At 31.9% G+C, this 15,556-nt stretch overlaps 1 protein-coding gene across 2 annotated transcripts in view; it reads left to right on the forward strand.

Moving 5' to 3' along the window:
* Positions 1 to 956: 956 nt before the first annotated feature.
* Positions 957 to 15,556, forward strand: part of LOC127708670 (uncharacterized) — a 117,553-nt gene continuing 102,953 nt past the window's right edge. Inside the window, exons 1-4 of one of the 2 annotated variants that reach the window (XM_052213811.1) lie at positions 957 to 1,166; positions 1,509 to 1,694; positions 11,315 to 11,587; positions 12,460 to 12,586. In XM_052213811.1, coding sequence (XP_052069771.1) covers positions 1,583 to 1,694; positions 11,315 to 11,587; positions 12,460 to 12,586 — 512 coding nt within the window. In that variant the 5' untranslated portion in view covers positions 957 to 1,166; positions 1,509 to 1,582. The remainder of the gene's footprint in view (positions 1,167 to 1,508; positions 1,695 to 11,314; positions 11,588 to 12,459; positions 12,587 to 15,556) is intronic. The other variant, XM_052213952.1, reaches the window with a different exon arrangement.

Raw genomic sequence — 15,556 nt, forward strand, 5'->3', positions numbered from 1 at the left:
GAAAAGGGGTATAATGTTGAGAAAACCTTTGAGATTACCTGCAAAAACAAAGACATCAAACCGTTATTGTCATTCTTCATGTTCAACAAACAAGCAGAAGACGGTCATGACTTACATGCATAAAATCTTTTACATTAAAATGAAGTTTGAAGTCAAAAAATATGACACAAGATCTAGATGTGACATTTGAATCAAGTGTTAGACACTTCTGTTGCATAATCAGATACTGATCGAGAGCTATAACATTTGCATGTTTGAAAGACAGAATTGATTAAATTTTGTAAAAAGATTTCGATGCCCCTCCCATCTGAAGTATTGAAAAATTGGATACCCATTTCAAGGCCCCACTAATTTCCTCCCACCCCCTCTTCAGGTTACAAATAACCTACGACTGTTATCACAAAAAAATCTTAAGAATGAAAATACTCGTAAGTTATACACATTTCAGTATAACTTACGATCAATTTTAATCGTAAGATTTTTTGTGAAAAGAGTCGCTGTCTCTAATAGTAGTTTTGATTAAATGTTAATCATAGTAATCTCGGTACCACACTGAAAAATACAAGTAAATCCCCCAGTATTCACAAAATAAGGTGTTTATTGTAATATTCATGATTTAAGTTCAACGCTGAATTCAAATAGATATTAATTTAAACTTAATAATAATAATGATATAAGAAGAATAAGAAGATCAACTTGGTGACACTGACAGAAGTTTGTAACTCCAGCACCGAACATGCTGACTACAAACCGTAAGCATGCTAAACATGTCAACAATGATTGGGGAAAGTTGTTGAAACTGAAAGTTAAAATAAAAATTGAACGTACTGTTTATTGTAATCACAACAGTTGACTCCCGACAAAGTTTGTTAAAGTATAATTTGAATAACAAAAAATACTTGAAACTGTCCTCAAATTTAATAGGGAAATAGGAAACCGACATTGATTTATAATGACATGACATCATGCTTTTTCGGGTCAAATATCATTCTTAGAATTCATGCCGTTTAAACGGTTATACACGAGGAAGATAATTACAGCTGTTGTGTTACACTTATTTCTTTATTTTAAGCAGATAAATATCATTCATCGACTTCCGATTAAATCTAGGTTACAATGTAGTTTGAAATAGTATATTTCGGAGTGTTATTCATTTATTTGAACAGGTAAGTTAGTCTGAACATCGTGTTGCTTGGACTCATATAAAATCTTTTGAAATGCTATAATTTAGACAGAGGATATCTTATGGGTATCTGATAAGGAAATAATTTAACCATATCAATTAACCCCCAATCGTACCTTATAAATATACTCCTACTTGATATAAATTTAGTTTGAGATTCGGGGAAAACACACTTATGGTAAATAAATTTCTGTCAGTTCACTATGTGTTATTTATTTATACATTCATTTTTTCTTTCAATGTATTAATGTTCTAAATTGTTTCAATTATTATTTAAGATACCTGATTCTAACGGAGGTTTATATTTTCTCAATTTGTAATTTAGTTGTAGGTCAACTTTAAAGATGAAATAAGACTCTATAGTGTTGTTGTTGGTCGGAAGTAAAACCAAAAGGAAATATGAATGTGCACACTGGGCTGTTGGTTTTATTGGGTTGTCATATGGCTGCGTCTGTCTGCAAACAACAATGTATTTACTGTTCATGTGAAGCTGAGGGAAATCCATGTGCAGGTAAATTAAAAGTTAGCTATAAATTTAATCTGGGAAAGAAAAAGTGGGATTTTCTATGACTAAATTGCACTCAATGATACTCGTCATTTGTTATTTTTTAGGACCGAATATTGGAACAAATTAAGTTGACGCTGTTTTATATGTATACTTATGTGTTGTTGCCAAATTCTTTTATTTCATTTTCATGAAATATCAGCTTCTTTTTGGCTTCATAGAGGAGAAATTTCGGAAATTAAGTTTTTTGCAATTTTTGAAAAAAAAATAAAAATATAAATCTAAAGAAATAATTTAATTTTTCGGTTTTAAACGTATCATTTAGATTATCTAACATAAAATTATCGTACATTACTAAATTTCAGAACATTGTACATCATATAAATAAGAAGATGTGGTATGAGTGCCAATGAGACAACTCCATCCAAGTCACAATGTGCATGATGTGTAAAATGCACTTATTTGTGTTGTAAAGGATTTTCATAACTTTTACCTTCCTCCCTGAATACAAATACATATTATTCGTATTCATTTTCGTATTCGTATCAGTCGTATTACAATTTTGACCGTTGATTTTTTCCTCAAATTTGATATAGTATTCTTCATTGTATATTCGACTTGCAAGGACAAGTAAACGAAATGCATGATTGTGCTATTTTTGGTATATTTAATGGACACCTCATTTTTAGATCTATTCTATGTCTTATAAAACACTTTGTTTATGGCAACTGAAAAATCTGTCCTTATTTCTGACGTGTCGTGTATATTGCAGCAATGTACACTTATGCACGTATGAAAAAATCGACAATCATTTTAAATTTTCTTTTTTTTGTTCCTTAGATTGAAAAGGTCACAATTGTAATCTTTCACTTTGCGTTAAAACATCATAACCAGATACCAGTCGGTAGTTTTGTATAATTAAAGTATCATGTTGCAGCTAGTGATCCTATTTTTTGGGGGGAATGACCTCTATTTGTTTTAGAATGACTTGCGAAACAGCTTTGATAAATTTACATGTGTCAAAGTAACAATTGGTCCGTAAAACACATTGATTCGACTCAGCTGAAAGTCCTATTAGTACAACAAATACAAAAATCAAAAATGGTAATCATACTTTTGTTAGTAACATACCGTTATGATTGAGTTGTGCTGTGTGTTTCTTTATTCTACATTGGCTAGAGGTATAGGGGGAGGGTTGAGATCTCATAAAACATGTTTAACCCTGCCGCATTTTTTGCGCCTGTCCCAAGTCAGGAGCCTCTGGCCTTTGTTAGTCTTGTATGTTTTTTTTAATTTAAGTTCATTTATATGTTTTGGAGTTTAGTATGACGTCAATTTACACTGAACTATAGTACACATTTTTATTTAGGGGCCAGCTGAGGCCCGCCTCCGGGTGCGGAATTTTCTCGCTGCGTTGAAGACCCATTGGTGGCCTTCGGCTGTTTTCTGCTCGTGGTCGGGTTATTGTCTCTTTGACATGTTCCCCATTTCAATTCTCAATTTTATTTAAATCATTTTTTTTTTCATAACTGTTTAATGTGCATATTTGTGTTTAATAAAGGTCTTAACAAAAAAAACCTTGAGTGTGTGATTGTTAACTTTCGCGTCCTTTCCCTGTCTTAAGAAACTGGCTGAAGTTTTATAATAAATGAAAACAGTTAGACAATTCGTTTTAGTCCTGGTCTTTGTGAGGAAAATGTCGATTTTTAGCTCAACTGGCCCAAAGGGCCAAGTAAGATATTCTCGTCACTTCTTCATTGTCCGTCGTACCATATCTTTTCCAAAAATCTTCTCTTAAACTACTAGTCCAGTAAGAACCAAACTTGGCCACAATCAACAATGGGGTATCTAGTTTAACAATTGTGTCCAACGACCCCAGCCTGCCAACCAACATTGTCGACTTGGCTAAAAATAGAACATTGGGGTACCAAGCAAATTTTGTCTTTTCTCATGAAAACCGATACCTGACGTGGCAAAATGATCAAAATGTTTAGATCTACCTACTGTCCATATATATGAAACTTCTTATGAGAGTTTTAAATGACGAATTTTTGTCTTTTATCTAAAAAATCTATTATAATAGACTGAGAGAAACTTAAAATAGCAAAAAGGATCAGCAAGACAAGATCTACAAACAAGTAAACTTTGCCGAAATCGTCAGTCAATTGCTCATTGGAGTTATTGTCATTGATTTTTACGAATGTTTTGCGTTTTTGTCTATTATCTTGAAAACTATAATAGATAGACAGAAACATTTAATAGTAAAATGATTAGCAAGCTCAGATCTTCAAATAAGTTGTATAAACTAATAGGCTATCAGGTTATGAACACTTATGGTCTTAAACATTCTGCCGAGACTTATATGTTGGAATTGAAATACACAGTGCTTTACTCAGATCTTTACAATAAACCCATTAGCTGTTAAGAACTATACATGTTTACAGGAGCCTTTATTTTTTGTAATTGTTGTCGGTTGCTGTCTATCATTTTCGTTATTGTTTTAACATAAGTCAAGACGTGGGTTTTTTTTTTTTATTTGATTTGTTTTACATTGTGTCATGAAACCTCTTTATTTTATTACAAAGTTTGAGTTTTGCTCTATGACCTAGAGTTTACTCCCATTTTACTTGGTTTCTGATGGATAGTTTTCTCATTGGCAATCATCCTTTCATCTTATTTTTTAGTAAACAGATCAAATGGAATGCCTATATTATGATCAGTGCATTCGAATACAAAAAAAAAAAAAAACAACAACAACAAAATAAAACGATTAAGAATTTATAACGGGGGCAATCAAAAAGACAAATAAAAAAATACATCACCATATAGCCAAAGAGAGCAACGACTAAAACAAACAATAGTAAACTCGACACTAAATAGAAGAATACAGATTCTCCTAATTTTTGTACTTTTTTCACATTTCTTGATCGGTGTGAGAATAATATTTCTCCTCACTAGTATAATATCTGTTCTCGGCAAATGATTGGTCGAAATTTAATTATGAAGTCAGATTTTCTTGATTTTTCCTATTGTGACGTCATGAAAAAAGGCGACCTTGTCTGATGACGTCACATATAAATAACACAATTTTCTGCAAATCTTTGAAAAGGTAGGATAAAATCATTAGAGACACAGATTCCACCACTATAACTCGTGAATTACGATATTTCTCCACTCTCAACAGTAAAATTTTAATTATTTAAAAAGCTCGGCAAGCCTCGCGCTTTAAATATCAAAATTGTTTCGAGTGGAGAAATATCGTAACACACTTGTTGCAGTGGTGGAATCTATATTTAAGCAATACGAACCCCACAAATAAACGAAGTTTACTCTGGTTCTCTGGAAAGGGTAAACAGTTTTTGCTCCACTTGTGCCACCCGTCATTTTTTTCATTTCAATTTGGTGAAGAAGTATTCGTAAAAAAGAAATTTTTTCATTACATCAAATGCTCATTGACAATAAAATCACCCCAATATTTTATAACAACAAATGTAAAGATTAAGATTAACACAATTATTGAATAGTAAATGAAATGTATGTGGGCAAACAATGTGTATTATAATAAGCAACACATTCACGCAATTATGTAAAACTACTTTCAAATAGTATGCGTACATCGAGTAATGCCAATTTATTGGAAATCTTTAATAAAAAAAAATCTGGCAAAACTTAGCAGTGATGAAATGTACACACATTGACTAGTTACATTTATTTAGCCTCGCTTCTTATACATCTGCCTTTCATAAGTCACGAACATCGTCAGTCGTTGTCTTATATTCTGGAAAGTTTTGTATTGATTGCAGTTCTTTGACAATTTCCATTGAACTAATGCGCATCCTTTTAGACTCGAGAGAGAAATAAGTGCTTGACACATTACATATACACCTGTATATTATCATAGACATTAACTCTTCTATTGGCGTATAACCACATCTTCCGTCATATATTCATTTGTGTGAAGCAACGATAAGTTAAGATGCGGATATATAGCATGATCAAAGTTTGTCATTATTTTATTTAATTGTGCTGTCTTTACTAACATTATTGTGAATTTGCATTTATGTAACATTTTAGAAATGTGATAAACAAACATTTTGGGTAAACGTTCATTAAGGGGGCACATGACACTAAAGGGAGATAAATCTTTAAAAATCAGCTAAACGTTTTAATCATTTACTCATAGTAAAGAAAACAAACTCAAGCTTCTCAATGATCAAAGTTAGCGTTTGTCAAACTGCTATATATCAAATGAAATTATCCCTGTAAATTGTGTGGTTCAAATTTCTTGAAATTTTATATTTTTGTCAACAGGTCAAAGTTAATATTTTGTCAAAACTTAATGAAAATTTAACGAGCCAAATTTATTTTGGTCAAAGTATTGGGTACCCCCTTAAGCAGCAACATAACGACACAACAAAGTATTATATATATACATCTTAATAGAGTGGGCTATTGTTCCCTGTCACTGCTCTACATGCCTTTCACCCTGTTTCAGGAGAAATATCCCCCGTGAAGACCAGGAATAACAAAACGAAACACATAGTACAGATATGAGAGTACTCGCAGTTACTGGCAGCTAGTTCAAAATCAATAACAACTAATAAAAAAATCATGTATCTGAGACTAAAATAACAATCAGTACAAATCAAACATCCAATGAATTAAGTGTAAAGACGTCATAAACAATCAGGAAAAACATGACCTTGTACAATGCCAAAATATAGGTATCGACAGATTGTAGTACCGTGCAAGTACATGTGTGAATAGCAATAATATTGAGTATGGTTTTAATTTACTGATAACAAAATAAGTATTTATACCAATAAAAACAATATTCAAAGATTTAATTACAGTGTTGAATGTGTAACCTTTTATAATAAGTTTATTAAAGGATTGGTAAGTTTACCCGGATATTATCTGAATTTCCGGGCTCGGTTAACAACATTACTGAAAAATTTAGGATGTGCTATTCGGTTTAAAATAAGTTTAATAGACAATTCATCCCTATTGTCGTTAACTTTTGTGTAGAGTTTCTGGTGTAACACTAAGATATCTAAATCTAAGAAAGGGCAGTGTTTGCTGTTAATATTTGAGTAAGATCCTTTGGGTAAATTTCAGCAGTTTATTTAGAGAATTCATGATTATTCAACGATTTAAGCGTTGTTGAATTTATAAATGAAAAGGAATTTAGACGGTTCTTTACTGAGTTTGGCCATAAACTGTGATTCATAGCCTTATAGGAACAAATCTGCTATTTAAGGGGCACAATTGGTGCCTATAGGGATACTACAGCCTGTCAATACACTTTATTGCCGAAACGTACATAATATTGCTGTAACACCTATGTTATATAAGCACCTACGATCAAAGATCAAACTTATGCGTTCAATGTGTGTTTACTTGTTTTTGTTAACTTGCCTTTTTGATCGAGTTAAGCCATTTCAATTGATATTTTATAGTGTGTCTTTTTAAATTGTAATGTTACACTACTGTCTCAGGTTAGGGTGCATGTTGGCGCCTGTTAAAACGTTTAAACCCGCTGCATTTTTATGCACCTGTCCTTAGTCAGGAGCCTGTTGTTCAGTAGTGGTTGTCGTTTGTTGGTGTGGTTCATAGGTGTTTCTCGTTTCTCGTTTTTATATAGATTAGACCGTTGGTTTTTCTGTATGAATTGTTTTACACTAGTCATTTTGATGCCTTTTATAGCTTTTTTGTTCGTTATGAGCCAAGGCTCCGTGTTGAAAGCCGTACTTTGACCTATTATTGTTAAATTTTTAAACATTGCGACTTGGATGTAGAGTTGTCTCATTGGCACTCATACCACATCTTCTTATTTATATAAATGTTGTCAAGGAGAAAATTTACGGCTTTAATCATCTCAACACACCTCCAGTAGGTATATCTAGCATATTTACTTTTCTCATTTGAGAAAAAGGCATTTATTTGTTATTCTAAAGAATGATGTAACAATGAAAACATACACATTGATCAAACAAATTAGATATATTCTTACCACTAACAAACTAAGCCTGACACTGGTTCTTCGTTATTTAAAGCGCCCATTTTATGACGTTAATTTGTCCCACCGTAATAAAGCAAAACTAACGACTTCGAATTATATACCCGTAGCTTTTTATACTTATTTCTGAGATTTTTTTATTTCTTTATTATCTATATTTTAAATTTTTACAAAGTTTATTACATATTGCACAACGATAGTGATCGTATACCGGCCGTCGAAATGTTTTCCTCGTAAACCTGTAATTTCCGTTAACGGATAAAAGATCAAGCAGGACAAAATATTCAGCACAACATAGAGTGTGATATGAGTTAAATTTGATTATAAGGTTACCATAAATAATTTTGTTTATAACAATGGTAATTTATTCCAAATCATATCAGTCTGAAAAACTAAACAAAGTTGAAAACTGCACGTCCGCACTTTTATCGAGTATGGCATGCCAAATAAACATATTAGATAATTATTACGAATGGCGAATATATAAATTACAGAACAATAACATACATTGTAATTCAGGCGACATAAGAAGACATCATGTAACAATTCTTATTAATCAATTTTTTGAGTGTAACAGAGTTGCTTTTATCTCAGATCTAAAAAAAAAACCCGTGGTATATATTGTCCGTTACATTTATTAAAAACACCTTGTACAAATATTCTTTTCGAAAACAAAAACAGTTAAATAGATCAAACAAAGCTATCCGTCACAATGATATATGACAGTCTGGATTAGGGGAGGGGGGTTTACATTTCTGTATTCTGTAATTCTTTTGGCCATTTTTCTCTATTCAGTAAGAAATATGCTTATTCTGTAAAATTCTTGTGTTCATTTCCTGCATATGAAATTAAATTTCCTGTTGTATCACAATTTTGACATGATGGATCTTCTTGTTTGTATCAACGACACACGTATGACGACATTACCCCGTACACCCCTTTTTTTGGAATCTGTCACTGAACTGCACAAATGATACCATTTATCAAGCATCAATCTTCCAGCCCTAACCAATAAATTGTTGTTTGAATTATAATGAGTTATGGATCTTACAAAAATGAAACTGAAGACGTAGGAATTATGACAGCGTTTTGATTCTGCAATTCCTTTCAATTCCCTTCAATTGTCCATTTATAAATATTGAAATTATAAAGAAACTAAGGTTTCAACTCTATCGGGCAAAGTTAATCTTCGACTGATTTGGCTATTTTTTTATGTCCTTTTGGTCAGATAGCTCATCAACTCTTTTTGTTCTTTCACATCCTTGGCAATAAAATATTCGGCGCTGGGCGTAAATGATGAAGATAAATTCAAAACACTATTGCAGAGCTTTTTGTTGTCAATGGTTATCCTGGTCTGACCTCTGTCACGAACTGTTTTATCAGTGGTGTAAAATGTAATCATTGTGACACAATGCAGGATTAGGATGTAAGGTTAACTTTGTCTGCAATAGGATAGGAGACGAAATGATACGTTTACTCGTGCAAGATCGTGATTTTGGAGAAAAATACCGAGGATTATGAATGTATAGAATTTGCATCGCTAATTTCAATTACCAGTTCCGATTACGACCAGTTCAACATTTTATTCCAAATGATCTACTATTCTATTGTCAATTATTAATAATAAATTTGATATTCAGAAAACGCAAAGTTTCATTATTCTGTAAATCGTTTATTTCTGAAATCAGTATTTTTTTTTTACCTTATCCTTAATTTTTATACAATTATTTTTAAAAATACATTTTACCACCCCATTATTTTCTAATCCTTATTTGATTGCCTATTTTTTCTTTCTTTCTTTTTTTTTGGGGGGGGGGGGGGGGGGATTATTTCTATTCTATAAACCACCTCATATATCTTGGGTTATTTCAAATAAATATTTGATATTCAAGCGGAATAGGATGCATAATACTACTAGTATAAGAGTATCTACAAGGAGAAGCTGTTTATTTGGTATTTTTTGGTGATCTCTTTTAAAATTTAAGTCGGTGAGATTAATAGACTACAACCAACCAACAAAGAGACAACCAACCAACAAAGAGGGTTGCCTACTATGAATGAAAAATCTATAGAAAATGTTTTTATATTTTATATTTTGCTGATTGCTTTTTTGTCGTCTGTCTCTCGTCATGGTTTTGTTTATATATATTTTTATCGGTCATAAATCTGCATGAAATATCTGCCACTTTACGTTCAGAAAACAACAATCAATAAATCATATCTCCTCTAAAATTGCAGTATTATAATAACTTTAAACATTATCAAATAAGTGATTTGTTTAATCCTTTGGTCAGATATAAACACGTCTCGTTACTCTTTTATTATTTCAAAATTTCCGATACAAAGAAAAAAGTATTATTGAATATCAAAGGAAGTAATCCATCAAAGATACAAGAATTGTGTTTCGTCTATATAGAAAATTCTTAGTTATTCAAACTATTCAAATCAAGGGATGAATGCATTATAAGCCATTCTTGTGCAATTTTGAAACAGTTGATTTTATATATAAATATGACCACATCGATGATAATTCATGGTAACACAGATTGGCAAACTAGATGATGATGATAATGAGGAGGAGGGGGATTCAGCGGCGAATTATATGCATATTCGAGTCGAAAGCATGTTACGATATTAATATTAATCCTGCCTTGTACAAGACCGACATGCTGGGTCGATTTTTTAGCGTACTAGTTCACAAGGAAACAGTCCACAGGAAGATGTATTACCGAAATTTGTGTTGAAGAGATAAAAAAAAAAAGACTTACATAATAAAGCAGACATGGCTGAATATTCCTTAATTTCAACTCACAAGAAAAACGCACATTAAAGTTTATGTGAATAAATAAAGATAACAAAACACCGTAAAAGAAATTATTTAAAGTTTTTAGCATTTTTTTTGGTATTGAAAATCACGACGTCAAAGGAAATAAAATTACGTTTAATGTATTTTTTTGACATTTTTTCATCTAAACTGTCTCGATCATTACAAATTAACGGTGGCATATTACATGCTGAAATTGATATGGTGGATAGAATATACTATGAGGATGTTCCATGTTCTTTATTTACAAGATTTGCTGCAATTTATATTTTATCATTTTTTACTCGGACGTTGGGCGCTTTACCGGAGAACCAGTGCTGAACGATTTTAACCTGTAGTGTGTTAAATGACAAACAAAAGTCTTAATTATAGTTCAGTTTCTTAACTAAATATTTGGTCCATTAATGTGTCTAACTGCTTATCATGTTCATTTCAGCGTGCTGATAACAAATGTGAATGTGATATTTAATCTTATACTTTTCAATTGTCAATGTCTGTTGATTGGTATTGCTTACCTTCAAATAACGTGGTAGTAGGACTGATACACAACATTGGTGTTTTGATTGGACGTCTCTGCAATCATTGTTTCTGAAACCATTGGATGTCTCTTTAGTCATGTTTATCAAACCGACTTATTTAAAGGCATGTATATGCATACCTCGAGACGTCGGTCGTTTGTTTTTTCTGTGTCAATTCTTATATCTTCTTTTATTCATATTTTCCATTCCATATATTTATATCTTGTTGCTGTATTGAAATTGACACGGGCAAATTTCTTTTCAGAGATTTGGGCAGAAAACTGTAACGTATTTATCAACAGTACTGTAAATATAACATGTCAATTGAATGAATCTTATAAAGAAGCTAATTCTAGTACTTTGTACTTCGAAAGTGACAACAGTAAACTGGAAAACGACCATATTACTGTAGTCAACCAAACAACAGCAGTATTACAACATGTTGTTACAGTTAATGACATACAGAATAATTTCTACTGTAGAACAACGACACATTCATCTCATAGGCTTTGGAAGATTCAATTTTTGTATATAGATTGTAAGTATGATAAGATATGAAATTTCAAAATAAGAATGTTGTAATTGCAGTGAGAGGTTATAATTTTGATTTGAATTTAAATAAATCGGAGGCAAATGCAGTGGTCAATATGTCTGAAGAATTGACACAAAGAAATAATTTTCTACCCCTTTACTACCAATACCTTTAAATGCCAATAATGTCCTCTCATATTGCATAGCCTCTTTTACATACCGCTGAACAACGTAAATATAAAAATATGAACTGTTTAAAAATCTTAAAGCCTACATCTTCCTTTGCAAAATAAGATGATGTTGTTTGATTGAAAATGAGACGACAATCCAACATGAAACGACGGACTTAGGGCAACTATAGGTTACCGTACGACCTTCAACAATGAGCAGACCCCATGCAGTGTAGTAAAGTATAAAGGACACCAACATGAAAAAATATGAAACAATTCAAACGAGATCTATAAATCACGAAAAGTAACTCCTGGATGTCATAATTATTTTAATCAATATTTTTACGGTTAACCTGTTTTGGACGCTTTTGTAGACCCCATTATTTTTACTTTAATACCGAGGTCCTGCATGAAAACTGATATTCATAAATTATTACTTAGATTTTCGTAATATTTCAAAAAGATTTTTACACCTAAACTTTAGATGTTTGATAGTCTTGTATTTCAAAATAAGTAGATATGACACAATATATGATTGCCTTTTGGACAACTATCCACAACAGACCAAAGCACAAGGTTGTAATAAACAGGTAACCGAACGGTCGTTAATAATGACAAACGGGAAATATTTCAAAAGTAAAAATCTGATTAGGTAAATTAATGTTTTATCTTCATATATATGCACTACATATTTATGTTACTTTTGCAGATTCTCCACAAGAAATTGTCAATTTCTCATGTATTTGGGAGGGTATGGAGGCAGGTTCATTACAGTGCTTCTGGGAACACCCTGTAAAATATAGAACCCCAAACTTCATCAATGTTTCATTTGAATGGTAAGTGATCTTTTTTATAAATTCAAGATAAAAAGAGGCGAAAGATACCAAAGGAACAATCAATCTGATGAGCCGAAAACGAACAGACAATGCCATGACAAAAAAAAAAGAAAAACAATCAAATTAAACAAATCTAATATACAAAATAAAACATAGAAGAAATGACAAGAAAAAATGGTTTCACTATCAAAATGATAGAATTAAATTTAAGCTGCATTTTTTGTGATAACATTAATTTTCCTACTAGATTTGCATTTGTGCTGCAGTTTATCGATATTTGGAAAATAGATTACTTGCATCTTATATACATATATATTTATCAACCTAACCACAGAATAACAAACATGCACGAATTTTGAAACAATGGAGGTCAATTTTTAGGACTCAGTTGAAATTTTCAGTACACAGGTAGATTTGAAAAAAACGATACATTCTAGATAGCACTTTTAAATAAATATTGTGCCATCTAATTCTGTTCGATTTGAAAAAGTTGATACATCGACGACACAAACGTCTGCACTGCCTTTAGAGCTTCAGATCATTCAACCTTAGCTTTCGTTAGCCAGCTGCATGATACTACATGTTGTATATTTGCTTTACAATAATATATATGTGCAGTTATTTTTCTTTATTTCGTTGTATCTTAAAGGACAAACATGTAACTGGTAAACAAATTCACACCTTTTTCTGATTTTTATACTGACTTCATAACTTATGACAATTCTTCGATTTATTTTCTCCATTGAGTCAACGGCTACACGAGCTGTAGATTCTTCGTCAGTTTTCCTTTACTTAAATTATGAGTTGTGCTCGTGCGCAGATGTTGTGATGTACCAGAGCTTGTGTTTAAACATGTCAGAGTAACTTTAATGACATCGAAATAAGAATTAATTTGCAAACCAAATTCATAGAAAATACGACAACCGGAAACCTTCATAGCATTGTCGTCGATAAACAGATATTTTTAACATTGTCGTCGATAAACAGATATCTTTAACATTGTCATCGATAAACAGATATCTTTAACACTGTCGTCGATAAACAGATATCTTTAACATTGTGTTATACTTTAAGAGATTACCTCAGACTCGTTTACTTAGTTTGTTGAACACTGCGATCATGTTTCATAGGATTTAATATAGGTGACAAATCTCGACAATATCTCATCTGTGCCTTCTTTGGGTGTAAAGGTCAATGCTTTGTTGGAACATCTTGAAAGCAATTGTTCTTTTTCACTGAATCACATGTTTATTCGTCAACTTGAAACACTTTTTATCTTAATATGAAGGTCTTAATATTGGAGAACAAATGAAGCTCTTCATATTACCTACTTCCTCGATTGGGTTACTTTTTCCAAGTCTTCCATGTATTTTTTTTGAGAAATATTTTGTCAGTTTGTGCTTATTTTCTTTTGGCCAAGATGTTACATGTTAATTTTCAATCATGTGATTCGATAATCTCATGAGTGTCCTCTTTCAGTGTTGATGTCACCTTAAAGGTATATTTGTTGCAGAAATGTACACAAAAGTAGTCATTTACTGTGGTCTTGTCCTTTCTTTCTACGAAAGTTTTTTCTAGTCATAAGCAACACAAATGTTGCCAGTACGTAGAGGGATTTCTCTGTCTTCGCCGTGAACATGAGTTTTTTAATGACGTTGCTGTTGTCCAATCATAATGTTTATATATTGATATGGGAACTATTATTTGCTCTTGGATATGACGATTATTAAATTTCGATTTCGAATTGCACTTTTATTAAAGGGGATATAAAAAAAAATAAAATCAGATTTTTTTTGGCTTCAATCATCAATGAAAGGGGAATAGTGAAATAATAATTCGCTTTTAGCAGAGCAAATTAAGTACAATTTTGTCAAAATAAGGTAAGAAACATCGCGGATGAATTATTCACTTGCAAGTGAATAATTCGACCTCGTTGAATCCGTATTCTTGTGATCTTCAATTTAACCCATTAGCTAGAGATTGGTTACGCATGTATAATTCGTGTTCAGCCATTTAAAGAAAAAACATGTCAATATTGAAAGTGAAACAAAGGCGAACCATTTCGTTGACTGATTCGATCCACAAAACATCATTCGTATACAAGTAAAACCGATGATTAACTTATTTTTTTCAACCTATAACATGAGAGCAAACAGACCCAGAAAAGTCCTATTGCACGAGGTCGCTATCTATTAATAGTTATGTTTATGTTTATATCGGGTTATGTTACCGTCGGAAGTCTTCGGAGGTCATCTCGATAGTTAATTAGATGGCGTCTATACTAAAATACACACGAAATGCTGATATATATCATCGGGCCCATGCATTGTTAATTGTTTATTTCAGACTTATTGTAATTTTGATATACGTTTTAGTATGTTATAAATCAAATACGAGAATTTGAGTCAAATCGGTGAACATGAATTTGACAGCTAATGCCCCTTTAACTTAGATTTGAACAACTAATACTATCTAAACATAGTACTATTGGACTAAGTGCGGCTTAAAAAATCAAATTTCGTTCATTTAATCAAGGCGTATTTTGATAATCTACGGTAGGGTCGTGTTTTGAATATAAATTAATATCTGCAGAGTTATCTTTCCTTTTTATACACTCGTCAAATACGGGACATATTTTGATATACCAATGTCCGTCCGTCCGTTAACACTTCGTACAATAACTCAAATTCGCTTTAACTAATCCTCATGTAACATTAACACAACTTAGAATTGGCGGAAGAAAGCTCCCTCTCGATTTTGTTTCAGAGTAACGGAACTTTTATCCCTTAGATTTAAGGCAAGTTGTCACTAATCGCGCCCTATCTTCAGTATTTCAAGATTGATTTACTTCCAAACTTTACATTATTGTTAGGATTGATTAAAGCTCCTTTTGGGATTTATTTTTATTTTCCGGTATATGTCGACCGAGAGCTACAAAAGTTTTATTACAGAGCTTTTTTCTTTACTATC

Source organism: Mytilus californianus, unplaced genomic scaffold, assembly GCF_021869535.1.
Source record: "Mytilus californianus isolate M0D057914Y unplaced genomic scaffold, xbMytCali1.0.p SCAF_1, whole genome shotgun sequence".
Taxonomy (NCBI): Eukaryota; Metazoa; Mollusca; class Bivalvia; order Mytilida; family Mytilidae; genus Mytilus; species Mytilus californianus.